Consider the following 24,324-nt stretch of genomic DNA (forward strand, 5'->3'; position numbering starts at 1 on the left):
CCATACAACATTTCTGTTGATTATTTTATGTAATATTTAAAAGCCATTTCATTTTCTAGTATAGTTGACATCTGATTAAAATGAGCATAACTGATCTGCCAGCACGGTATCAATATAATAAACTGTATTCATGTTTCACAGCTTCGATTTAAATTAAATTGTATTAAACTACAAAAATACATATTTTCAAATTGTTTAGTCCTCCTTAAATCGTATTAGAATTTGGATACATTTTTGGTCTGGCAATATTCATAATATCTTATATTAATATTCTTTGTGTACTATACATGAGCAACAATAAAAAAAGGACAATAAACCATAATCATCGATCACCTTTATTCTATATTCACAAAACGTGTTTGAAATCACAAATTAATTGTAATAATCAGGATTTCCCCAATTAGGAGGTTGAAGATGGTCAGGATTGGGGCCACCAAATCGATTAAGTTCAGCGAAAGGATCATAAGGATCAAAACGTGGGCGGGGAATCCTTCCTGCCGACGGATTGGCTAACGGATGTGGTATCCCACCTTGCCCGGGAAAGGTAAACAAGTTACCACCACCACCGCGGCCGAGAGGATCCAAGTCCCCACGTCCAACTTCGGGAAATCCAAAAGGTTGGGGATCAAAGCCGCTTGGCATAAATCGTCTGCATGTTAAAGGAATAATTCGAACATACTTATCGAACCAATATTTTTTTTAAGTTCTTACCCTGGACGTTTTGGTACACCAACAAGCAATGGATCCGGCATTGTGGGGTGGACAGTTTGCGTTGTTGTTGCTGCAACATCTTCTGTATTCATTATTTTAATTACCTAATGATATGAGCTGCTTGAATCTGGTTGTAAAATTGAGATTTGAATGAGCTTCTTACCGGGTCCAACAACTCCTCACGGTATCGATTGATAACATCCGACACTGTCGGAATAAGTTTGTTGATATTGCCTTTCATGGCCGCTACCAATGACTCTGGTTCCAGATAAATGTTCGAAACGTGTTTGGTATTGTTTACATCCAATAAATTAATCAGAATGCTTTCCTCTGTGATGTGACCAAGTAGCAAATACATATTTCTCTTTTGGTTTATATAGCGTAGTGAGTACTTTGTATCATCATCGTTCCAACATTCAGGGAGAAGCTCAGAGCCGGTTTCGTCCACTGCCAGAGTTCTCTGCAAAGACAAATTGAAAGCCTAATCTCCAAAAAAATGTCCTTTAATTGTTACTTACATCGTCGCCGATTCCAACGCAGGCGAGATTGTAATGCCTGGTTAGCAAAAAGTGAAGAAGTGCTATTAGCACATCGGACTTCTTGTTTATATCACTTGCAATTACTTTGAACAACAAATCCCAGCCATAGAAAAATGTTGCATCGTTGCTGGATACAGAAGTGCTTGTGCTGGGATTGGTATTCATGGTGAAATTGTAAAGATGCTGGGCTTTTCTTTTATAGAGGGTGATAAGTTTGTATCATTTTCAAAGACTTGCACGAACTGTTGTAAAATTTAGTAGTAATTTAAGAATTGACAACAAAGGCATTCAATTGCCTTATAGGTATTCTTTATGTAAATTTAAATTATTAAACTGTCTTTCCATTTATTTGACCACTATTGCTTTTTAAAACAAAGGGCACACATACATATGTAGTACGCAATTTAATCATAGAAAATAGGTAAACTCACTGTAAACTTTTTTATGAGGGATGACAAGTTTTATCACAAAACATCGATACATCGAAAAAATCGACGTTTCTATCACGATGCATCGTGAATCGTTATCCAAAAGCCTGCATTTTATGCATTTTGTTTGGCGGAAAATTATCCACATATATAAAATAACATCAAGATGTGAATTATTATTTTTTGCACACCGAGCTATGGCATCAATATTAAAATACTGCTCTTTATTACTCATACTTGCTATGACAGTGTTGAGCAACAACAGCGACCAATATACACTGAGAAAACATATATCTGAATAGTATAACTTTATAAAGTTATATTAAAGACCTACGGTAAATATTAACAAATATTTTACAATACCTAAATTATTTTACTACCATGAATGTATGAACAAAATATTTATGTTGAATTAGATTTTCAGAATTGTCACAATGATTACAAATACATCAGACAAATTGCGCGTCAATTCAAAGAGTTCCAGTGAATATATCGAAAATACTGAAATTTTCGTATTGATTAAAACCCTGTGATATCTGGTAGCCCTAAATACTGTATTTTGCAGTATTAAGGGATAGTGTTTACTTTAAAGGCTGTTTTTTATTCAAATTTCTTTTTGGCTGTGATTTCATCATGCTTCAACTCTATGAAAAAACCAAAACCTTTTGCAACGGATACAAAAAACGAGAGTGGATTAATTTAGACATACGCTTTTATGCTAACTATAATTGATCGGAAGGATCAAAAAAGTTATTAAGTGTCATGTTTGGTAAGTATGTATATACATACGCACGTACGTACATATATGCATCATATTCGTAATTTCCCATACGTTCAAGCTCATAACCGATCATAGCACAAAATCAGATTACCATTTTTTTTTTTACTGCATTTAAACAGGAGTTCAAGTAGGTTATAAAGTTTTATAATAATTTGATTATCGATCTGATCTTTTTTAATCAGCTGTTTATCAGCAGTGCTAAACATTATGAAAAATAATAATGATATCTAAATGGTTGGTTATTTTCTTTTAGCATTATCACTTATTGTATATTTTTCAAAACTAATAATATTGCTTTTAACAAATATTTAATTTATATTTATTTATCTACATATATTATTTATTGGCTGCCAGATGGGTCATAGAGTTCATCCGCTTGCTCGCCTACTCGTGTCGCAAAGTGCGACGAGGATAAAAAATGCAGCAGGGTTGCCACACCAATTCAAAATGAGGAATTATCTAAAATTTTAGAATCGAGTGAATTTATGGTTTTAAAATATTAGTTAACTTTTAATTATATAAAGATATATTTCATTATTCCCAATCTAAATTGACAAACGTTAAATATAAGCGGTTAACGATCAATTCTCAATTGATTATTGATGATTTTGAAATATTATATTTTTAAAGGAATTTTTTAACTAAAAATTAGACCAACATTCCAAAAACCTTAGTTATATATACTGTTCTGTACCTATAAGTGTATATATTATGTACATGCTAGAGTTATCGGACAAACCCGACGTAAACTTGTCATGTACACTTCGTATACCACTCGGCTTCTAGGCAACCACGAAGTAAACCGCCATCTTGGAAAGTAGACGTGAAAAAATGTTTGTGAAGTTGCTTGCCTATGTCGGCAAAGTGCAAAAATTTGAATAGAAAATTCGAAAATTTGCAGATCATCAATAAACCGTGTTGCTCGCAGTGTACATACATATGCATATTCTTTTACAACAACGCGCCGCGCGCCTTTTTTTTGCCTCGAATAGAAGAATTGCTGTTGTAATAAATTGAGGCTCCAAACCAAAATTTGCACGTTTGCCAGTTCGATTATTGGTAAATTTTTCTGCATCTGGCCCTTCCCATGGGCACTCCAACCAGTGAATTGGCGATGGCTCTAGACATACCGTCGCCGTCAGGCGTTGGGAAAGGGCAGGCGCAAGTTGAATTCACGGGTACCAAGTTTGAAATTGACAGCAGCATTTCAGAGGAGGAGCGCCGCTTCTATCACAAGCTTTTCCCTACAGTGGATTTGGTAAACCAGCGCAAGGTACACTGTACCGTATGCCGAACACACATTGGCACGGCGCCCAGCGTTGAGGGTAACATCAAAATGCATCCAATTTTGCGGGTAACGCACTGCGTGAAGTGCCACGATTTTTACAACAGCGGCGAATTCTCCAAGGGCGAGGACGGCTCGGAGCTGTATTGCCGCTGGTGTGGACAAGGCGGAGAGGTTTATTGCTGCTCCACCTGTCCGTTCGTCTTCTGCAAGTCATGCATTATTAAGAATTTGTCGCGCGGTGTCATCAATGATATCGAACAGAACGAAAACTGGAACTGCTTTAAATGCACATCCAAAATTTTGTGGCCATTACGAGCGCAGCATTGGGCTCTCATCAACTACATCGAGGCACAAAAAAAGTAAGCTTATAGCTTGAAAATGCATGTCACGGCAATTGAAATTTATTCTTTCATGATTATTTGTTTCAGAGGAATCAAGTCACTACAGCTGCCCGAGGCTGAAGCCCGCTCTCAAATGATGAAGGATAACAGCACCTGCTGTCGCCTGGCCAAATCTCGGGCGAGTGGCATGTCCGATTCCATGGAGAGCATCGAGTCAAATGCATCGAAGCGCAGTCACTCTAGTTCCGTTAATTCAACGAAGAAACCGCAAAAAACTCAGGGTCCGCCAACAAAGCGACCAAAGTCGTCAAACGATGAGGTCGTTTGTACTCCGGATCTATTGAGTATGCTGGAACCAGACTGTCAAATCTCGTTGCCACAGACCACAGTTGTACGACAAGTTACGCCGTCGGCAAATATAACCACCACACCGCGTATTGTAACCGTCCAGCAGAACTATACTGGTCCGTCTTCAGCAACCGGCACTAATGGCGGTAGTGCTGCAACTTCCATGCCGCGTAGCAATGCGCCACCACCGTTGGTACCGAGTAGCACTGGTATTAGATATCGCGGGCCTAACACCAGTTCGCTAAGTGTGGTGCGCCGCACATTGGTAGCACCGATGGCTGCACGGAACCCAGGTCCAGTTTTTCATACCATCAATGGCTTTCGCGTCGATCTCAACTCTGCCGCACAGCAGGAATCTTACCGGTTGCCAAACGGTCGTCTCATACAGGTCAAGCGTCAGGTGCCAGCTGCATCAACGACACCGCAGCAGCCGAGGCCAATTACACCAGCCCCGCTTTCGGTTGGCCCTCAAGTTGTTCTGCGTCAACGCCAGCCATTACCATCAGCAGCACTACGCCAGGGTACAAACGGTGGATATGGCTCGAATATGGGCATTTATAATCCGCAACCGAACCCTCAACCGAGAATGCCGCATCTGGTACGCCTTAATAATGGCGCTCAGATGCAATCTGTACCGGTTCAGGTACAGCCACAACCTCAGCCACAGCCTCAGATGCCGGGTCCACCCAATGGTGCGCCCGTTGTATTAACCCCAGTGGGCATGCGTACCTCCACCTTGGTTCGTCACATTTTTCCCAATGATGCCATCGGCTCGGCTCGAACACGTCTGCAGGAGCAAATTTTCAACGCAATGGAAATTTGCACACATCTCACGGGAAAGGTGCAAACACTTACAAACTCGAATGCTTACAATTCGGCTCGCAGTTATCTGGACCTCAAAGAGCTCTACATACATCTATCTTATTTGATGACATACGCAATTGGACGGTTCAAAGGATTGCAGGACAAATGCCTTGCCGATATGCGTGACCTTGGCTTCAAAAATGATGCCAACAGTCTTGAGAACGGTCAATTGGCTGCCGGTAAGTGAAAAATCTATTATATATTAAGCTCGTTTGGGTCTGGTTATGGGAGTTTACTAGAGCCGCTAGTGCGGTTCAGTGCCAAGTGTACATTGTCTTTAGTGAATATTTTAACACATGGACTGGATAACAGAATTTCCACAATACTATATGTATTTAAGTTGTGAATTAAAAAAAAAATACAAAAATATCTAAAGATACTCGTGAAATCAGAGCTCTCGTGTGTGGCGTGGTTGACTCATGTAAGTATATATCAGTGTAATAGTTAAAAGAAAACTCTGCGAGTTCCATTTCCTTGACTAGCTATCCATTGGCATATACATTTTTTTTCAATTGGTCCATGTGTTTGCAAAATATCAAAAAAGGCAATGGAATAGAACTTGGCAGAAGTTTTCTAAAAATGCCCAACATTTTCACTTTTTCTTCTTTACAGCCGTGGATTATGTTTGTTATGGCCAATTGGACGACGTTGATTTATTTAACACTGGCTGTAACAGTTTTCACAATCAGGTGTATGAGTATCGCAAGAGTTTGCATGCCAATCTCAAAGAGGGCGAAGCAGAGCCCTTACCACCACTCTTGCCATTGGGCGTCCGCGCAGAAGATGATCCCAAAGACGAGGACGAGGAGGGTGAAAATGACAACGAAAATGATGAGCCAGATGACTATGATTACGATGATCCAGAAGAAAGTAGTGCAGAGAACGATGATGACCTCGACAATGATGACGACGGCTTTACAGAATATGAATCTTCGCTAGGTCCTAACTCAATGCTGGGCACCGAAGAAAGCATGAATCGCAATGAACAAGCTCACGCCTATGATCGAAAACTGACCCGCCTAATACGAGAATACCCATCGATTTGGTGCACGTGCCATCCAGACTACGGAAAAATGGAGGTGACAAAGAAGCAATGGCGCGTTATAGCCAGCCACTTTCAGCGTGGCGACAATATAAAATTGCGTTGGAAGAACATACGCAAGCGTTACGTTCGCATTGAGAGACGGCTTAAACAAGGCAAACGCTTCAAGGGGTACTTCGATAAGGCAACCAATTATTTGGCCAATCGCGATTTACCCTGCAATGAATGGGCGAGCGTTGATTGCGGCGAAGACGACGGTGATGGCTTTGAGAGAAAGGAACTGGATGCCATTGAAAACACCATACACAATAGTAGTAGTAGTAGTAAAAGCCAAAAAGATAACCCTCATATAGATTTCACCGATGTACAGCAAGTTAAGGCCCCACGTATTCCTGTGCGTCCGGTGGAAGTACGACCAATAGATATGCGCATTATAAATTTCGCCAAAAGCCATCCTGTTCTCTGGCGCAAGTCTGCCGATCCTGAATTCAATAGTATTGACGAGCAGACACGCAAATCGTTATGGCTTAATTTCTGGAAGTCAGCACCAAGTGAGTGTGTGGAAATATTAATAGCTACTGTGTGCCGTTAATCGGACAACTTTTTTTCACTTACAGATTATCGCTGCGAGTACATCATCGAACGCTGGCAACAAATGTACGAAATGTACAAATCGTTCCGATTGAAAACCATCAAGGACAAAAACCTTTTCGCCAACCTCGAGTTAAAATACTCCAGATACCTTGCAAAATTGTATTTTCTCTACAAAATCGATGAGCAGGACTTGCGGGATGAGTGTGAGCCTTTGCTGGATTGTGTACAAAATGGCGAAACCTCGCCTGCGCATAGTGCTAAGCTAAAAGATATGCCCGACGATAAGCAGTTTGTGAAGCAACTAGTCCTGGCATTGCGTGCCTATCCGACACTCTGGAATCAACGACATGTCGACTACAATGATGTAGGCGCTCGCGAAAGGCTGTGGCCCGAGGTTGCTAGACGGCTGCCACGTTTTAAACGCGATGCGCGAGCCTGTAAGATGCGCTGGCAGATGGCCAAGTTTGCCTACGAATGTTATTGCCGCGAACTGGAACGTCAACCGACTCCAAATGAGCATACTTTGCAAAAACTTCTGAAGAATTTTCCCTTAGAGGAAATGCGTTTTCTCAATAACTAAAAGCAACAAAAAATCCAACGATGAAATCTCACAGACATCACATGAAATATATACTTAATATATTACATTTTTTTAGCATAACTTATATTAAGACTTCGCATACTTAGACACTATTAAAGAAGAAAGGCTATACCCAAATTTTAAATTACATTCTTGGAGTTTATTATGCATTTTATTTTTCACATATTAACATAAATTTCAATGTATTGTTTATTACACGTATTTAAATTTATCTTTGCAGAAAAGCAAGCCAGTGATGACGAAGACAACGAAATAGAAATTGTAGAGCCAAAAACAGACACAATTACTATAGATTCGGATAATGAAGAAGAAGCGCCGTCAACATCCACTTCCAATGCCAGCGATTTAAAAATAACATCTGTGACATCAACCGCACCCGAATCAACCGATGCAGGTGGCCCTGAAGAATTTCTCATCGATGTTTCTAGCTTTACCACATCAATTTTGGCTAGCATGCTGGAAGTTGACATTACGGAAGGTAACGGGAACGTCAAGAAAAGACCATTAGCATCTCCTGGCGGCACAGTGCAGAAAAAACAACCACGCAAGAAAACAACAAACAAGAGAAATCCAGCCCTTCTTCAATTGGAGCGTGAGCGTATGGAGGAAACAAAACGCACTGATAGAAAACTGAAAATGAAAGTGGTTGTTAAATTAAAGCGCGTCGAAGAATATCACCCAATAGCACGAAAATGGGCTGAACAAATGTCTGCTGCAAAGACCCCTAGAGAACCTACAGGTGCTTACGAAGTAACTGATCATAGTCGCGGTACTAGTTATAAGACTAATAAGACTGATGCTGATGAAGCACTTTCGAAATCAACTGAGAATATTTCTATAAATAATGATAATAGCGGGCACAGCGCCAAAAATGATAATGTTCGAGTACGAGTGAAAACAACTAACGAAACATCTACTACTAAGACTGGAGAAGAAAATCAATCTGGAAGAAATTCAACTGGCATTGGAGAAAAAATGGAAGTTGACGGAAACGATAAGCCTCCCTTAGACACCGCTGCAGACACGAATATAGGACAACCTACTGATAATAATTTATCAGGAAGTACGAAAATGGGAGTGAATAAAATTGATGTGTCTACAGGCGTTGGTAAAAAGCTGAACACTTCCGTAGAAGAAAGTCTACAAGAGTCTACAGAGGCCGCTGTAAACAAAACTATAGACTCCACAGAAACTGCTAAAGAACAGCGTCGAGATTCTACAGGTGCCCATGATAAACAAACTCCTGCTAGTATAGATATAGTTGTTGAACATCCGCAAGAATTTACCCACACTGTAGAGTCCTTAAAGCAAGCAGAGGTCCCTGAAAATATTCCTGAAAAACAATCTCCAGAGACTGCTGCGGAACAACTACTACACCCTTTAAACGCTGCCGTTGAAAACTCAGAAAGAACTAAAGATTGTGTTGAAAACCAATTGTTGGACTCTACAGATTCTGCAGAAAAACAATCTCTGGACCCTACAGTTAAAGCCGTGGAAGAACTGCAAATCTCTCGAGAGCAATGTCTAGACTCTACAGAAACTGCTGAGCAAGAATTGCTAGACCCATCAACTGAGGCCATAGGAAGTTCTTTAAACCCCACAGACACTGCCATAGAAGAAGCTCTATGTACAGTACTGGAGAAACCTGCTGATGAGTATATATCGGAAATAGTAGAGCAAATAGATATCGCGCAAAATTTTGAAACTGATATTCAGCAGCTAGCCGAACTATTCGAATCCAATGAAGGTGTCGGATCTAATACCATTGAAATGTCAGAGCTACAAAGTGAGAAGGATAATTTGACACTTAAAATTTCAGCCGACCCCACCTCTGATTCTGGAATAACTGCAGAGGAAACAGACCCAGCCGAGGTGCAGGTAACACATGAGCTTGAAAAGAAAACCGGTTCAGATTTGTCTAGTTGCCCGGATCAATCACAATCTTGCGAAGAAACAGGTCTTGAAGCAGACCAGCAACAAATCACACGCAACGACAGCAATGAGACACTTCCTAATTCGGGTGAGTCGTCTACTACGACTCTGTTTGGCTAGTTTGTGATGATCATGTTAGACCCTTCCGACTATTACCGATGTATTTAATAGTATATAAGAACGTCATTTACATAAAATGTATGTATTTAGACATGTGCTCCCTTGCCTTGGTCAAGAAAAGCACATAAGTACATCGCCAACAAATTGTCGATAACCTCATTTACACAAGGCCTCGAATATTCATATGTACGTATATAAAATTGAATTGAAGTTCCAGAGGAAACCAATTGAACTTCCAGCATTATAAGAAATAACGCTCATTTGTTTGTTTGAGTTTTTCTATTTTTTCGACAACAGTTTTAAGTTATTCGGACAAATTATATCATAAAAAAAAGTTTGTTTTGCTATCGCGATAAAAGAGTTTAACTTACTAACTGTAAGTAAATGTCATGAATTGTTGTTTTCAAAACACCACAAAATTCGATATCGGATGTAAAATTACTATAGTAATAAAATAAAGTAATACGCTTTTTATGTACATAAGAAAAACGTAACTCATAGGTAGCTATAGGATTTTATGTAATAAACGAAATTAATAATAGTAACTACAAATAAGTATGTAAGATATGCATAAGTAACTTAATGATAATTTGAACAGGTATGTATGTTTAAGTTGTGCATTAAAGTTTAATAATAAATAACACAAAAAGAGTCTTTTTATACCCTGTACGCTTGTGCAAAATATGTTTCACGTAGAAGGAAGCTTCTCCGAACCCATAATGTATCTATATATTCAGCATGGCGAGAAGAATCGATAAAGTCATGTCCGTCTGTTTAGATGTTTGGGAAAGCCGTTAATAATCCTAATATCCAGGCAATACGGTTTTTTTCCTTCTCCCGCTACATAAACCTTACTTCGCGTAATGAACATGTAATGTCGTTTTACTATTGTTTTAAAATGCATACTAATCGGTCATTTAGAAAAGTTAACGAGACAATTGTTTTTCAGTAATACGCCCACAAACTGCAGTATCAAGTTCCTTCTTATTTCTGCTTCTGATATGCAGCATATAACACAGCGGAGAAGTTTTGCTTAGGTACAGGATATTTCGTTACTGGACCGTAGTATTATTTATATTTTCAACATAAAATCAATACAACCCAACGATAAAGAGCATAAGAAAATTAGATGAATTTACACAATTGGAAGTATTGTTAAGTATGCATATGCTGAAGTCTTAATTTCAACATAAAGAAGTTATATTTTTCTTATGCATTTATTTCCAAACATGTTCCGGTTTTTTTAATTTATCGGTCAATTTTCTACAATATATCATATGTCGATATGAAGTAATTTGTGAACTAAAAATTGTTCGAAATCCAAATCGCTAAGGTAACCTTTATCTCCTGGAGCGTTTGGCAAAAAATTCTTGCTTAGAATAACAATAGTTTAAATAAGTACGTATGACAAGGCAAAAAGAATGTGCGTAAATGTATTTTAACCTTATAATAAATATTCATGTGTGCAAAAAGGTGCAGAATAATGTCTTTCACCGCTAAACGCATTATAAACAAAACTTGTAAAAATGAGTCTTAAAAAGAAAAATTTCATATAGTAAGTCATGTTATGAGCGAAAGAATCGTTTCACTAGAATTTGGCTATCAGCTAATAAATTTATCTGCGATTACGCAGCATTGGCATCTATTTTGTAAATAGTTTACAACTAATATATATATAAATATGTCTTTAAGAATCGCCAGCTATTCTGGTAGAAGGAAGCAATCCAATCATAGTTACTGGTACGGCCTTATACTGGTGTGCTTATAGCTTCAGTTCTAACAATTTATGTGCTTACGCAAACGCATCTGCTTAAAGTATCGGCCGGGCGGATCACATTTAATGCTGTAGTTCGAAACGAACTGCCACGCTTCCATCATGCTGTCATCCTTGACCTCGTGTTGTGTTATGGCACCTTTAAAGGCGCACAAGTGCCGAGGATATGTGTAGCTAAAAAGTGGATGGTGTTGGCGCTTCACCCGCGCCTTTTCTGCACACAATGCAGTAATGTAAATATCCTCCAAGTAGATCAGTGTCGTATTCAATGCTGCCTTATACAGCCCTTGCGCCACATCCATAGACATCAGATACCCGGCGCCAGATAGATATTTCGGGTAGGCCTCTTTGGGGTACATATAATATGGCATGTACCATTTGTTTGTCACATTACTCACAGGTCGGGCTGAACAAAATTGATGGCCCCGCATAATTCCTTTCGTGGCATTCAGGCGGTTTTCCGGCGACATTACCATCGCTGTCAACACATCGTAGTATTCGAGCGTGTCGTTGTAGAGCGGCAAAGTCCCACCTAACAGGAAGTGCAGTAAATTCGGCACATTTACGAAAGTGTCGTCGTCGCACTTCAGAAAGAAGGCGCTGCTGTTGGAACAGTCTTTACTCATATGCTTTAGTGCCAGCACCGACTTCAGGGTGAGGTTGTTATAGCTATCAATGAAATTTTCCTGGATGATGTCATTGTAATGCTCTGCTTCGTTGTGTAGACGCTCAAGCGTTTCGTTGCCCAATAATGATTCGTATTTGCTGCGGCCAACAATGAATATCACACGTACTGGCGCACTTTTGAGGTGGTCTTCATAAAGTTTCAAACGGGCTGGAATCCTTTCCAAGTAGTGTCCTTTCAAGTGACCATGTAATTTGGAAAACTTTGAATAATTAAACTCCGTAGTGTTTCCCCAAGTTTCACGTATTGTTTGGCGTTGCACAAAATTTTGTAATCCTGAACACACAGCTATAATTACGAAGGTCTTAGCGCGGCAGAAATCACGTGGCACAATCAATGCTGTTTGTTCCAATGGAAGTACATAATCCTTAATGTCGCGCGACGTATTATACGTCCAATCTGGTAATGCAGCTGTAAAAACCATGGGCATTAAATATATATAACATTATTGTGGCATAATTACTTACAGCGTCGATTTTGCACATCCGTATAGATGGGTAGGTAGAATACCACCAAAACCAGTAAGAATACCACTGGAACGCAGAAGAGGAATCGGCGCAGAGCGCCCCGCTGCCAGTACCAATATTTTCGCCGATTCCGAACACTTATACTATACGTGCCACGGGTTAGTATTTTTGCCTGAAATTTCAATATACATACATAAATACATACATATGTATGCTGTACATAAATAATTTCATGTCACCATATCTCACATACATATTGTACAAGTAGATAAGGGCCTCCAGAACTCTCTTGGAAGGACATTGTAAATTTCTATTTTGAAAATGTATATAAATAAACTTACAGTGGCTGCCTTTCCTGACAACTTTACTTCTTCGTCCAGATCGCCTAAGTTTATATCTGTCAGCAGCGAACGTTGCTCCTCTGTATTCTTTGCGGCAAGCGGTCTCTTTGCTCTTGCCATTCTCTTGGTTTTTGTGGAATTGCAAGTCCGTTGGTTTCTGCGGCTCGACTGCCTCTAATCGCGTTCAGTTGATTGTTGAGTGTATACTCGCACATCACTCATACATATAATTTTTTATTTTCGTTACTTGAATCTTTTTCTCTCCAAACATATGTATATGCGTGCAATTGCCCTTCCTTTTGCCATTACATCACAATGCAGTGCTGCAATGCATTACCGCCGCCGACTAATATTTTCGCAATCATTAAAATATCTATTAATTGGAATCAATAGGCTGACACATGGGCCCGATAGCGCTTATCCAAGCATACGTGCTCATGTATTAATTCTTATCTTTACATTAATGTATATATGTATGTATGGACAAACTATACTTTTCATTTTGATCAAAATGGCTAATAACCCGCATACACCACTGGTAGGTAGCGTTGGTTATCAGCTGACAGTTTGTGATGCACAGTTGGTGCGAAAAGTTATCGAACCATAAACTCCGTAGATGCAATTTGCACCAAATCCCCTGAAAATTCATTTTTTTTAATTTTCACTTTATCGATATTAGTTGTAAAATATTGCAAACATAAAAAACATGCATGGAATGTTTGAGGCGGGTTGGTCCAAGTATAAAAAAAAGGACACATTAACACTGACCGGATTTAATTGTAAAATTAAGTAAACACATTCTGAAATTTCGGGGGAGTGGCAGAAAGAGCTGTATCGACTACAGAGCTGTATACACTAGCAGGTATTGCCCGTCTTAACCCGGCTCAATATAATGTTTCCAATTGTATTTATTTTGTGTGTGCATAACCAACCCATATGATTTCACCCTTTAAGTTACCAGTAGGAAGGCATTTAAGGTATTTAAATGAACATGACCACTATAACTAATATTTTTTAAAGCTCGTTTTCCCCCTTTTGGAGCTAGAATTTTCCAAAAGCCTTTCTTAGTGTGCTCCTACACTATGATGTATATTATGAAAGGATACTTGAGTCCAAATTTCATCTTTTACCGTTTGGGCTGTGCGTTGCTCACCAATTAGTCAGGACAAACTGTTTTATATATAGAGAAACCGCAACGTTTTAAGATAGACTATATGCAAAAAAAGGGGAATAATTATAAGGGTATATCCTAATTTTAAATTCACATTTGAGTCTTTTCGTGCCATATTGAGTCAATACGGTCACGCACAAACTCGGAATATGAAATACGGCACATGTGCCAATGCCGTGCAGCGATGAGCCACGATCAAAAAGCACTGACAATTCTCATCTCAATTTGCTAGAGTAAAACTTTCGATAGTTGAAGCCACCGATAGCATCAAAATATCGAAGTTTGAATGGAATAAGCAGAATATTTAAATAATAAAATCTAATTATTATTGAGATCAATAAGAACAAATCATATACATACATACATCTGCCCGCAATACGAAGCAGAATATGCGTAGCTCCGTTATTCGGTTTCTGCTTTACTATCGCTTACGCAGTCGTTGTCTAGCGACGGAAACTGTAAACATTTGGCGTTTTGCCTTTGCGATTAACATTAAATGGTCAAAACGAAAGAAGAGCGAGCCAAAGACTTGCAGTTGTTGTTGTTTTTAGAGCATTATTTTTTTTTACAATCAAACAACTGTGTTCGATTGCCCAATGTATACATTAATACGAATGTACATACATGCTATATTCATACACAGGCATACACATGTATGTATGTTTCTTTTTACTTTTTTAACCGCACGTAGAGAACCGCACACATAGACACGAACTGTTGCTTGTTGTGTGTGTGAGTGTGTGTATGTGAGGTCCAACTATTTGATATTTGTTGTTGCTGCATAAAGCTATTAATGAAAACCCTAATGCCAAATGCACTAAACAAAGACAAAATTACTTTTAAAAATGTTATATAATTTTCAATTAATTAACATTTCTTGCTCTTGTACAAACATACACATGTAGATTAAGGCGGCCAACTTTTTCAAAAGCCAATGCGGGACAATTTAAGGTGGTGTTTTTTTCGATGTGTCATATGTACAGTTACATATGTTTGTATGTAAATATTAAACACTTAAAATAATTATTCAATTTGTTTATGTTTTTTTATTTTTAAAATCATATTTTTCACACGATTGAAACTTTTTGACCAGTACTGGATTTTTTTACCTTGTACCCGTAAGGTAAAAAGTATATACATACATACATATTAGGTTTGCGCAAAGGAAGCATCTCCGACCCCATATGGTGTATACATATATTCTTAATCAGCACGACGAGAGAAATCGATCAAAGTATGTCCGTCCGTCTGAAAACGGTTGAGCGCACATTAACCAAATAAGCAACATAAACCATATTTGCAAAGATAATTTATATATACATAAATATTTGTTTTTTTTTTCAATTTTTATGAAAATCGGTCAATTCTAAGTTACCGAAACAATTTTACTCCAGTACTACATCGGCAAATTGCAGCATCAAGTTTTCTTCTGCTAGGGACGCATAAGCTCATTGCCGGAAGTTAGTCTGGGTACAGGGTATTTCACTGTATTAAAAGAAATGTGTCCACTTTTAGTGACGTTAGTCCACAAAGCAATTATCAATGAAAATAAAAATAGAGAAGGTACTGGATGATAGATAGGCAATTTTGCATTGGTATTTCTTTTTCTCTTAGATTATTAAGCACCTCAATTCACCGCTGTTTTGTCAAACAGGAGAGCAGGAGGAGGAGATGCAGTAGACAAGAACAATGGTTTTCTATCTCTTCCTCTATTATATTATGTATTTTAAATGTCATGTTGATAATGCGGGACATGCGAGACGCGTTTTAGGTTTTTCGGGACTATTTTATTCGATTTTTCAATGCGGGACAACACCTGTCAATGCGGGACTGTCCCGTCTAAAAAATGCGGATTTTTCAAACAAACTTTGAGCTCGAATTTTCCAAAATCCCTTCTTAGTGCGCATCTACACCATGATAGGATACTTGAGCCCAAATTTCAGCATCCCATATTTTAGGCCCAAAAAAAAATAATTAAAAAACCAAGTATACAGTTTTTCTTGGAATTGTTCTGAGAGTATACAAACTAAGTTTAAAGTTAATCAGATGAAAACTGTAATTTTTCATACAAACGGAGCCTGTTTTCCCCCTTTGGAGCTCGAATTTTCCAAAATCCCTTCTTAGTGGGGACCTAGACTATGATACTTGAGTCCAAATGTCAGCTTCCTAGCCTTTACCGTTTGGGCTGTGCGTTGATCACCAATCAGTCAGTCAGGACAATTTGTTTTATATATATATATAGATAAATACATTTGCAGTAAGCTAGCACACTTTTACCCTTTGCGACCAGGGTATGTAAATGGGAATAAATTTTGCAATTTAAGTCGTAGGATTCTATTACTCACCGATACCACGATAGAAACCTCCTAAAATGTTAACAGTGCATATGTATGCTAGACATTTCTTTAATGTTATTTACAATGAATTCGTAATGTAAAATAAGATATCGCTATCAATAAACAGAACTTTTTGTGGAAGTCAAGAGAATGCATTTTTTTTTTTTTGCTTACATTTCAAGGATGATGTCAATTTTTAACTTACATACTAAATTGTATTTAAATTGTTTAAAATATAAAACGTTTATAAATATTGAATTAGGGATGTTAATCTTAAAAGCCCTTGGTTAGAAATCCGCATCAAGCGTAAAAACATTGTCCAAACGATTCGATGTAACGCCCATGCGTTGATACTCGCCCACTTTTTTTTCAAAGAAATTTGTCTTTCCGTCCAGCGAAATGAGCTCCATGAAAGTGAATGGGTTCTTTGTATTATAGATCTATAGAAAGCGAAAATTTTAAGAAATATTCAAATAAAATTCGTATTCCGAATGAGACGAACGTACCTTGCCCACACCGAGCTCTACCAGCAGACGATCGGCGACAAATTCAATGTATTCAGACATCAGTTTGCAATTCATGCCAATTAAGTTTACGGGCAAAGCGTCTGTGAGGAACTCCTGTTCGATGACTACAGCATCTGAAATGATTTCAATAATGCGTTCACGACTGGGACGTTGAACCAGATGCTGGAACATCAGCACGGCAAAATCGCAATGTAGACCCTCGTCGCGTGAAATTAACTCATTTGAGAAGGTAAGACCGGGCATAAGACCGCGCTTCTTCAACCAAAAGATTGAAGCGAAGCTGCCACTAAAGAAGATGCCTTCGACGGCGGCAAAAGCTATAATGCGTTCACCAAAATTGGCTGACTTTGAAGAAATCCAAGCGAGGGCCCAGTCCGCCTTGCGCTTTACTGCTGGCATAGTCTCAATCGCATTGAAAAGATAGTCGCGTTGATGAGGATCACGTATATAGGTGTCGATAAGTACGCTGTACATTTCCGAATGCACGTTCTCCATGGCAATTTGGAAGCCATAAAAACAACGTGCCTCGGTTATCTGCACCTCCTGGCTAAAGCGTTCTACCAGATTTTCGTTGACAATGCCATCTGATGCGGCGAAGAATGCCAACACATGAGATATAAAGTGACGCTCATTGTCAGTCAGGCGATTCCAATCTGTCATGTCCTTGGACAGATCCACCTCTTCGACCGTCCAGAAAGATGCTTCGGCCTGTAATCGGTGAATGTAATTATTAATTCGTTTTTTTTTTTTTTTAACCAAAGTTTGCATGGAAAAAGTATTTCACAACATTTTTATTGTTTGTATGTATCACGTATGCATTTAGGTGCCGACACATCGCTTTGGTCTCGTTTTATAAAATACGTGCATACACACATACATACACAGGTACATTTTGGCGCGCTTTATCAGTAATTTCCCGCTCAAACCGCCCACCCCACTAGACACACACTGTTTACTTACGCACCTTTTTGTACATTTGCCAGATATCATGGTATTGTATGGGAAAGATGACAAAGCGGCGAGGGTTCTCTCGGAGCAATGGCTCAAGCGATGGGTCGAAAGGTGCACTAGACACATTCACCACTTTTGTTATTGCCTTGATTGGGTCGTCATCTTCCTTAGCAGCAAGCACTGGAGCTGCATTGTCTTCATTTGGAATGGACATTTTCCGAACGTTATTTGCGTTCTCTGTCAAGATTTTCTTGCTCGGACTCTGTATGCGGTAAAAATGTTTACATTACTTAAGGCTGTATACATATGTGCGGAAATTTCCATTGAACCATATGTTTACGACTACGTCTCGGTTCGTTCATTAAAATACGTGATGCTCTACCTTAAGCGAGAATTTTTCCATGTTCTCAGCTATGTTTTCTTTTCCGGCAACTAGAGACATGTTAGTTTTTGTATAGAACTGACTACAGCAAATGCACTTAGATGAATCAATGCGACCCCGACGCGCTCACTCTTTTATATGTGGTTACATTTCCCGCCAAACTTAAAGGTTATACAAGTATCGCTACATATCGATAAAATACTCGAAAAGGCAGCATATCGAAACCATAATACAGCGATACTTTTTGTATAACATCTGAAAAGCAGCTGATAGTTGCGGATTTATAAACATACACCTTCCATATAATTAATTATATGGAGCATCACAAGCGCCTCGAATATTGCAGAACGCGACTTCAGTACCGTCAGGGACGAGACCTTAAAGCCGTTAAGGTAATGTTTCTAACGGGCTTATTAATTTAAAATAATCTTATAGCGCCCTCGCTTCCAGGTCTATACAGTAGCCAGCGAGTCGCGATATTTATTGGTTTTTGGCGTTCCCAGAATAAATCTGCAAGCAAACATCAAAAACAAATTGCAATTATTTGGGAAACTGCAATCCATCACCTGCGTAACATCGGAAATGGCTGCTATAAGTGTGTTTGATGTAAACCTGGTCAAATGCTGTATGTAACAATGACCCTTTTTCTTTGTAACAGTGGAACTGGAAGCTTTTACTGATGTCTATAAAGTGATATTCTACAAGTTAGAAAACGCACGACGTGCTAAACGTAAGCTAGATGCCACCGAATTTTACGGTGGCATTCTGCATATCTCTTATGCGCCCGAAAACGAAACGACTTTTGATTTGTGTCAGAAGATACAACAACGTCGAAAGGAAGTTGCCTTTCGTATTCAATACAACAAACGTAATCGGACTGATACAACTTATCAGTCATGACAACAGTCTGATATGCTTAACATCGCCAAACATACGAATGTGATATTTTATTTTCTTTACTACAAACATGACAAAAAATCGCTGAAGCTGAATGGTATCGTTTTTTAATGCAGCATAGCGTTTCATTTTACAAAACCGGTAATTTTCACAAATTTTTTCACTTAATTTTTTCGATGTAATTTCATGCGCGCTTTACTCATTTCTGTTTCGTCCTGCGCAGCTCATGATAATAGTTCAGCAAACTGATACGTTTTGCCCATACTTGTGCTCCATAGTTTGCCCAAAAGCTGTTGTAATTAAATAGTTAGTTTTTACTGACATCAAAGATAAACATAATTAAATTGTCTTACATGCCAAATAGCGCACCTCCTAAGTGCGCAGCATGGTCAAAGAACTTCCATCCCAGCACGCAGCCGGCAAAGTCAATGCCCATTATTACTTTTATTGCTGCACCTGCGGAAAATGTTAGGCCAGGTACGAACAATATACTCAGCTGTGTATCGGGATACTGTGCACACACGTAGGCCAACACTGCCATGATTGCACCTGACTAATAATCAACAATTAGTTTGACAATGGCACAATTTATAAAAAGATATACAGACCGCTCCTAGGGACATGCCCGCTTGCCTGGTTCCCGCCTTATACAGTACGCTCATTAAGCTTGATATTACACCAGCACTTAAATACACTGCCAGAAACTGTTCCTTACCCATGGACAAAACAGCAGCATTGCAAAAGCTGTGCAGGACATACATATTAGCAAATATGTGCATCGCAGAGTAGTGACTAAAAGTAGAAAGGAACATGGGCCAACAGACGACTCCTATACGAAGACATAGAGGTATACATACATACATTAATAAAATAGCAAAAACCATTTACCTTTCGTTTACTTACGCGCTGCTGGATTAGAGGTAAAATATGTCATCATGGTGGTCCTCAGGGCAGGCACTCGCCATAGTGCAAATGCCAAGACGTTGAACACAAATATTGGTGCAAACATTTTGTCGCCAGGTGTGAGCGTGTCCCAATGGCGCTTTATGTCATGTTTCAATTGCGACCAAGTGTCGCGATCAACTAGCGAGCGGCTTTGCCACCAACCAAAGCGAGCTTGTTTCGCTTTCGCCAGGATCATACTTCGTGTGTTTTCGTACTCCATAATTGTAGCACCAGCGAAGCAACCGAAACTGAACTGAACAACGCAGATATTACTAAGAAGTCTATGATCTGGAACATATTCACTTACTGCTCCTGTAAATGCGACTGCTTTGATCACATTGACACTGGGAACCGCGCCGCTCTCTGGTACGGGCTCAGCTATTGTGGGTTTCATGTTGCTGCTGCGCTGTCGGTGCCCATGGATTTGCCGCGCTGGTGGCTGCCAATGTCTTCTTGGTAGCAGGTTCTGTCGACATGGGTGGAGTGGTAACGCCGTTGGCGGGGCAGTCGGATGAAGTCTGTAACTACATACGTTGATGGCCTAACTGTAATATTTTTCATTTGCCGCTACCGGCTGTTTTGTGCGCTTACTTACGCCACCTGAGTTGACCAGCCTCGACATAGCGCGCGATGTATAAGCATACTATTACGGAAAATCACCAATTTTGCATGAAATGACTATTGTTTAGTTTCTTGACATGTAGAGCTAAAAGATTGACTAGGCCAAAATGAACGTAGGATGCTTTACGTTACGTTAAACAATAAGGTAACGAATGGGTCACACTGGAAGACAGCTGTTTACCGACTGCACAGGGTGTTTCTAGAGCGAAATGGTTGTCTGCTTGGTCTTCAGATGACTGAGCTTTTGTGCAGGTGTTTGTTATTTGTATTGAGAATTTCTTACACGTAAATAATTACGCTAATTGAATAGGTATCATCTGAATGCTGCACAGCTTTTGTTTCCGTTTGAAAGTGTGAACATATCGCACCACAAACGGCTTGGGAAGCACGTATTGGCAGACTCAACAAAATTCAAGGCCCAAGCCAAGCAACACCAGTAAGATCAACGAAAAGTAAAATGAGACGGAACGTGTATGTGAGCCAACTCGACTATTGTTCGAATGCCAATGACACTTTACATATTACAGGCGTCCTCAACATGTTAACTGGGATCAAAACGAACCGTTCGAAGTAGAGGATATATTTGCGCGCCCCGCCTACGATGATGATGATTTTGCTGAATTGATGCATATGAGGACTAGAGCTAGCAATGGCCATGCCAAGCTAGCTCGATTTGAAAATACGCTGGAGGTGAAGGTGCAAGAGGGCGATACCCTGCAAGCATTGGCCTTACGATTCCACTGTAGCGTTGGAGATATTAAGCGTCTGAACAAGATCGATAGAGAGAACGAGATACATGCACATCGGATTATAAGAATCCCCGTAACGGTTCATAATGTACTCCTTGGCAATGGCACGGATGCTTTACCAGCTGTTCATAGAAGTGGTAATAATAGTCCCCGACACAATGCGGATCGAGAGCTAGGCATTGAGCGAAATCCTCTGGAGGATGCTCGTTTGATGCTAGATGAGAGACTGTTAGTTGCCGCAGTAAATGCTTCGGGTGGCGAACAGCCTTCAACTAGCAAAGCTGCTGCTAATCGTAGTAACGATTTCTATGAAAGAGTTGGTGGAATGGGCTTTCCAGACGATGCAGGTGAGACATAAATTTAAACGCATTTATCATAGTGGTTCCGTAAACCAGCGGCTCGCTACATACATATATACAAACATGAAAATATTAATAGGGTGGCGGAAGTTAGGTAGGCTCTGATTCTCAAAAGACAACCGTTGACAGTGCTACCAATTAAACATCAGTACTATTTTTGGCTCGCCCTGTGTGGGTCTATTGTGAATGCTGCGACGGCAATACAGAGAAGAAGAAGAAGCGGTAGAGGTGCTTGCATTGACAGCACTAATTCACTCCAAATTGTTTAGTCATTCTGAAACAAAAAAGGGAGAAAAATAACATTTTATACATCTTTCGCTGCTAATTTGTTGTAAACTTGTGAAAGCAACATGCCGGATTACCTGGGTGATGATCAGCGCAAAGTGAAGCACGAAGAAAAAGAGGAAAAAGAAATCAAGTCACTCGATGAAGGCGATATCGAGCTTCTAAAAACGTACGGCCAGAGCCAGTACCACAAGTCGATCAAAAATATTGAAGAAGATATACAAAAGGCCGTGAAGCAGGTGAATGAGTTGACTGGAATCAAGGAGAGCGACACAGGCCTGGCCCCACCAGCGCTCTGGGACTTGGCTGCCGACAAGCAGATTTTGCAAAATGAACAGCCATTGCAAGTGGCCCGTTGCACGAAAATTATCAATGCCGATTCGGATGATCCCAAGTACATTATCAATGTGAAGCAGTTTGCCAAGTTTGTGGTAGATTTGGCCGATTCTGTGGCTCCAACTGACATCGAGGAGGGCATGCGTGTTGGCGTTGATCGCAACAAATACCAGATACACATACCATTGCCACCAAAGATAGACCCAACAGTGACGATGATGCAGGTGGAGGATAAGCCAGATGTAACTTATAGCGATGTAGGTGGCTGCAAAGAACAGATAGAAAAGCTGCGCGAGGTTGTGGAAACACCGTTGCTGCATCCTGAGAAATTCGTAAATTTGGGCATTGAACCTCCCAAGGGTGTGCTGCTGTTTGGCCCGCCCGGCACTGGGAAGACATTGTGTGCCCGTGCTGTGGCCAATCGTACTGATGCGTGCTTCATCCGTGTTATTGGCTCGGAGCTGGTACAGAAGTATGTCGGTGAAGGCGCGCGCATGGTGCGTGAACTCTTTGAGATGGCGCGTTCCAAAAAAGCTTGTCTTATTTTCTTCGATGAAATCGACGCAATTGGCGGGGCCCGTTTTGATGACGGCGCCGGCGGTGACAACGAGGTACAGCGCACAATGTTGGAGCTCATTAATCAGCTTGACGGTTTTGATCCGCGAGGCAACATAAAAGTGCTCATGGCTACCAACAGACCTGATACATTGGATCCGGCTCTCATGCGTCCCGGCCGTCTAGATCGTAAAGTGGAATTTGGATTGCCCGATCAAGATGGACGCTCACATATCTTTAAGATTCACGCTAGATCTATGTCTGTTGAGCGGGACATTCGTTTTGATCTGCTGGCGCGGTTGTGCCCGAATTCAACAGGTGCCGAAATTCGTTCGGTGTGCACGGAGGCTGGCATGTTTGCTATTCGTGCACGTCGCAAAGTGGCGACTGAAAAGGACTTCCTTGAGGCAGTTAACAAGGTTATCAAGAGCTACGCTAAGTTCAGCGCCACACCCCGCTATATGACCTACAATTAAGTTGAATATTCTCTGTGTCCGCTAACGCATCTGGAAATTAATTATAATAAAATAAAATGATAAAAATATATATTGATGAACATTCTTTTGTTGAAAACATTGCATTCGCTGCTAGATGTATAATTAATTTTGTTTTATATTCTTCAGCTAATATGGAACGACCCCTGGACGAAAGTGAAATGCTGTTGGATAGACATGCCCCATTATTGCGACCCATACCGGGTCCATCTTTGCGTGCCATTGACTGGTCTGGCTCCGACTGTGACATGTCTTGGATATGTTTGCTAATATTTATACTTGCTCTGTGTGTTGTCATACCTTTGGTTACTGTTATCTATTTGGCAGAGCATCCACATCACAATCACACATCTAAGTAGATTGATTATCTTCTGCTCTGAACACAAAGTGATCATCATTCCAAATGCACATCACGGTGAAATCAAATAGAACTAACTCTCAATCTTGTTTTTTTTTGTCGCTCAAACGTGTGTCATTGCAAATGGCAACGTACTATAGAATTTATTTTTATAAAAGATATATTTAAATTTTAGAGAAATTTTAACTACATAAGACATAAGTTGATATGTACGTATAACGTTGAATATACCACTACAAATACAAATGTAGTGTACTCGACTATTTGCCAAATCGACTAAGGATTTTATGATTTAACAATGCACGATGTTTTATTCATCTAAATCATAAACATATGTATATATATATATTAGTCTTAAATGTGTTGTGTTTTTAAACATGTATAATATTACCTCCTAAATTGTAGGTGATCGATTTTTAAATGAAATAAAAACCTAACCCAACTCATAAACTTTGGATGTAGGAAGAAAACATAATTACCTACAAATATACATTTAGTATAT

The 24,324-nt window shown here is 39.6% G+C and overlaps 8 protein-coding genes across 12 annotated transcripts; 4 read left to right on the top strand and 4 right to left on the bottom strand.

Moving 5' to 3' along the window:
* Positions 1-312: 312 nt before the first annotated feature.
* Positions 313-1,581, bottom strand: LOC115631694 (proteasome inhibitor PI31 subunit). Its single transcript, XM_030528520.1, has 4 exons — positions 1,230-1,581; positions 875-1,171; positions 712-815; positions 313-649 (listed from the first exon to the last, which is right to left on the bottom strand). The coding sequence occupies exons 1-4, from the start codon at positions 1,413-1,415 to the stop codon at positions 373-375; spliced, it is 864 nt and encodes a 287-aa protein (XP_030384380.1). The 5' UTR covers positions 1,416-1,581; the 3' UTR covers positions 313-372.
* A 1,753-nt stretch (positions 1,582-3,334) lies between these two features.
* LOC115634773 lies at positions 3,335-9,998 on the top strand. Of its 2 annotated transcripts, XM_030532669.1 has the most exons (4): positions 3,335-4,106; positions 4,176-5,479; positions 5,913-6,893; positions 6,960-7,673. In XM_030532669.1, the coding sequence occupies exons 1-4, from the start codon at positions 3,547-3,549 to the stop codon at positions 7,514-7,516; spliced, it is 3,402 nt and encodes a 1,133-aa protein (XP_030388529.1). In that variant the 5' UTR covers positions 3,335-3,546; the 3' UTR covers positions 7,517-7,673. The 2 variants fall into 2 exon arrangements, with proteins under 2 accessions (XP_030388529.1, XP_030388528.1); XM_030532668.1 differs by lacking the exons at positions 5,913-6,893; positions 6,960-7,673 and adding an exon at positions 7,758-9,998 and having other exon boundaries at positions 3,339-4,106.
* Positions 9,999-10,020: 22 nt separating this feature from the next.
* On the bottom strand, positions 10,021-13,358 carry LOC115634774 (beta-1,3-galactosyltransferase 1). The gene is made up of 3 exons (XM_030532670.1): positions 12,857-13,358; positions 12,516-12,687; positions 10,021-12,459 (listed from the first exon to the last, which is right to left on the bottom strand). The coding sequence occupies exons 1-3, from the start codon at positions 12,974-12,976 to the stop codon at positions 11,366-11,368; spliced, it is 1,386 nt and encodes a 461-aa protein (XP_030388530.1). The 5' UTR covers positions 12,977-13,358; the 3' UTR covers positions 10,021-11,365.
* A 3,058-nt stretch (positions 13,359-16,416) lies between these two features.
* Positions 16,417-18,339, bottom strand: LOC115632020 (ribonucleoside-diphosphate reductase subunit M2). Its single transcript, XM_030528967.1, has 4 exons — positions 18,224-18,339; positions 17,855-18,103; positions 16,870-17,598; positions 16,417-16,803 (listed from the first exon to the last, which is right to left on the bottom strand). Exons 1-4 carry the CDS (start codon positions 18,281-18,283, stop codon positions 16,651-16,653), a joined length of 1,191 nt encoding a protein of 396 aa, XP_030384827.1. The 5' UTR covers positions 18,284-18,339; the 3' UTR covers positions 16,417-16,650.
* A 149-nt stretch (positions 18,340-18,488) lies between these two features.
* On the top strand, positions 18,489-19,215 carry LOC115620831 (RNA-binding protein 48). Its single transcript, XM_030514263.1, has 3 exons — positions 18,489-18,615; positions 18,674-18,818; positions 18,882-19,215. The coding sequence occupies exons 1-3, from the start codon at positions 18,538-18,540 to the stop codon at positions 19,121-19,123; spliced, it is 465 nt and encodes a 154-aa protein (XP_030370123.1). The 5' UTR covers positions 18,489-18,537; the 3' UTR covers positions 19,124-19,215.
* On the bottom strand, positions 19,206-20,821 carry LOC115620804 (presenilins-associated rhomboid-like protein, mitochondrial). 4 transcript variants are annotated; one of them, XM_030514231.1, is made up of 6 exons: positions 20,661-20,821; positions 20,373-20,589; positions 20,024-20,318; positions 19,729-19,949; positions 19,474-19,673; positions 19,206-19,410 (listed from the first exon to the last, which is right to left on the bottom strand). In XM_030514231.1, exons 1-6 carry the CDS (start codon positions 20,705-20,707, stop codon positions 19,320-19,322), a joined length of 1,071 nt encoding a protein of 356 aa, XP_030370091.1. In that variant the 5' UTR covers positions 20,708-20,821; the 3' UTR covers positions 19,206-19,319. The 4 variants fall into 4 exon arrangements, with proteins under 4 accessions (XP_030370091.1, XP_030370100.1, XP_030370107.1 ...); XM_030514240.1 differs by having other exon boundaries at positions 20,373-20,583; positions 20,661-20,811; XM_030514247.1 differs by having other exon boundaries at positions 20,373-20,606; positions 20,657-20,723.
* Positions 20,822-20,948: 127 nt separating this feature from the next.
* LOC115620893 (lysM and putative peptidoglycan-binding domain-containing protein 4) lies at positions 20,949-24,259 on the top strand. Its single transcript, XM_030514380.1, has 3 exons — positions 20,949-21,157; positions 21,214-21,782; positions 23,594-24,259. Exons 1-3 carry the CDS (start codon positions 21,144-21,146, stop codon positions 23,821-23,823), a joined length of 813 nt encoding a protein of 270 aa, XP_030370240.1. The 5' UTR covers positions 20,949-21,143; the 3' UTR covers positions 23,824-24,259.
* LOC115620884 (26S proteasome regulatory subunit 7) lies at positions 22,014-23,516 on the top strand. The gene has a single exon (XM_030514368.1). The coding sequence runs from the start codon at positions 22,145-22,147 to the stop codon at positions 23,444-23,446; it is 1,302 nt and encodes a 433-aa protein (XP_030370228.1). The 5' UTR covers positions 22,014-22,144; the 3' UTR covers positions 23,447-23,516.
* Positions 24,260-24,324: the final 65 nt, after the last annotated feature.

Source organism: Scaptodrosophila lebanonensis, unplaced genomic scaffold, assembly GCF_003285725.1.
Source record: "Scaptodrosophila lebanonensis strain 11010-0011.00,11010-0021.00 unplaced genomic scaffold, SlebRS2 tig00000001-arrow-pilon, whole genome shotgun sequence".
Classification (NCBI taxonomy): domain Eukaryota; kingdom Metazoa; phylum Arthropoda; class Insecta; order Diptera; family Drosophilidae; genus Scaptodrosophila; species Scaptodrosophila lebanonensis.

Bases quoted from the DNA above. Each gene is read 5' to 3' on its own strand.
- LOC115631694 (XM_030528520.1), bottom strand. From the start codon at position 1,415: ATGAATACCAATCCCAGCACAAGCACTTCTGTATCCAGCAACGATGCA. The intron at 1,172-1,229 runs GTAAGTAACAAT...TTGTCTTTGCAG, and splicing joins GCGTTGGAATCGGCGACGAT to AGAACTCTGGCAGTGGACGA. The intron at 816-874 runs GTAAGAAGCTCA...TCATATCATTAG, and splicing joins GTGAGGAGTTGTTGGACCCG to GTAATTAAAATAATGAATAC.
- LOC115634773 (XM_030532668.1), top strand. From the start codon at position 3,547: ATGGGCACTCCAACCAGTGAATTGGCGATGGCTCTAGACATACCGTCG. The intron at 4,107-4,175 runs GTAAGCTTATAG...TATTTGTTTCAG, and splicing joins TACATCGAGGCACAAAAAAA to AGGAATCAAGTCACTACAGC. The intron at 5,480-7,757 runs GTAAGTGAAAAA...TTATCTTTGCAG, and splicing joins GAACGGTCAATTGGCTGCCG to AAAAGCAAGCCAGTGATGAC.
- LOC115634774 (XM_030532670.1), bottom strand. From the start codon at position 12,976: ATGGCAAGAGCAAAGAGACCGCTTGCCGCAAAGAATACAGAGGAGCAA. The intron at 12,688-12,856 runs GTAAGTTTATTT...TTGAAATTTCAG, and splicing joins TGTCAGGAAAGGCAGCCACT to GCAAAAATACTAACCCGTGG. The intron at 12,460-12,515 runs GTAAGTAATTAT...TGGTTTTTACAG, and splicing joins GGATGTGCAAAATCGACGCT to CTGCATTACCAGATTGGACG.
- LOC115632020 (XM_030528967.1), bottom strand. From the start codon at position 18,283: ATGTCTCTAGTTGCCGGAAAAGAAAACATAGCTGAGAACATGGAAAAA. The intron at 17,599-17,854 runs GTGCGTAAGTAA...CACCGATTACAG, and splicing joins TCTGGCAAATGTACAAAAAG to GCCGAAGCATCTTTCTGGAC. The intron at 16,804-16,869 runs GTACGTTCGTCT...CGCTTTCTATAG, and splicing joins TAGAGCTCGGTGTGGGCAAG to ATCTATAATACAAAGAACCC.
- LOC115620831 (XM_030514263.1), top strand. From the start codon at position 18,538: ATGGAGCATCACAAGCGCCTCGAATATTGCAGAACGCGACTTCAGTAC. The intron at 18,616-18,673 runs GTAATGTTTCTA...CCTCGCTTCCAG, and splicing joins GAGACCTTAAAGCCGTTAAG to GTCTATACAGTAGCCAGCGA. The intron at 18,819-18,881 runs GTGTGTTTGATG...TCTTTGTAACAG, and splicing joins ATCGGAAATGGCTGCTATAA to TGGAACTGGAAGCTTTTACT.
- LOC115620804 (XM_030514231.1), bottom strand. From the start codon at position 20,707: ATGCTTATACATCGCGCGCTATGTCGAGGCTGGTCAACTCAGGTGGC. The intron at 19,950-20,023 runs GTAAGTAAACGA...GTCTTCGTATAG, and splicing joins TACCTCTAATCCAGCAGCGC to GAGTCGTCTGTTGGCCCATG. The intron at 19,674-19,728 runs GTCTGTATATCT...GTTGATTATTAG, and splicing joins CGGGCATGTCCCTAGGAGCG to TCAGGTGCAATCATGGCAGT.
- LOC115620893 (XM_030514380.1), top strand. The intron at 21,783-23,593 runs GTGAGACATAAA...TATATTCTTCAG, and splicing joins GGGCTTTCCAGACGATGCAG to CTAATATGGAACGACCCCTG.
- LOC115620884 (XM_030514368.1), top strand. From the start codon at position 22,145: ATGCCGGATTACCTGGGTGATGATCAGCGCAAAGTGAAGCACGAAGAA.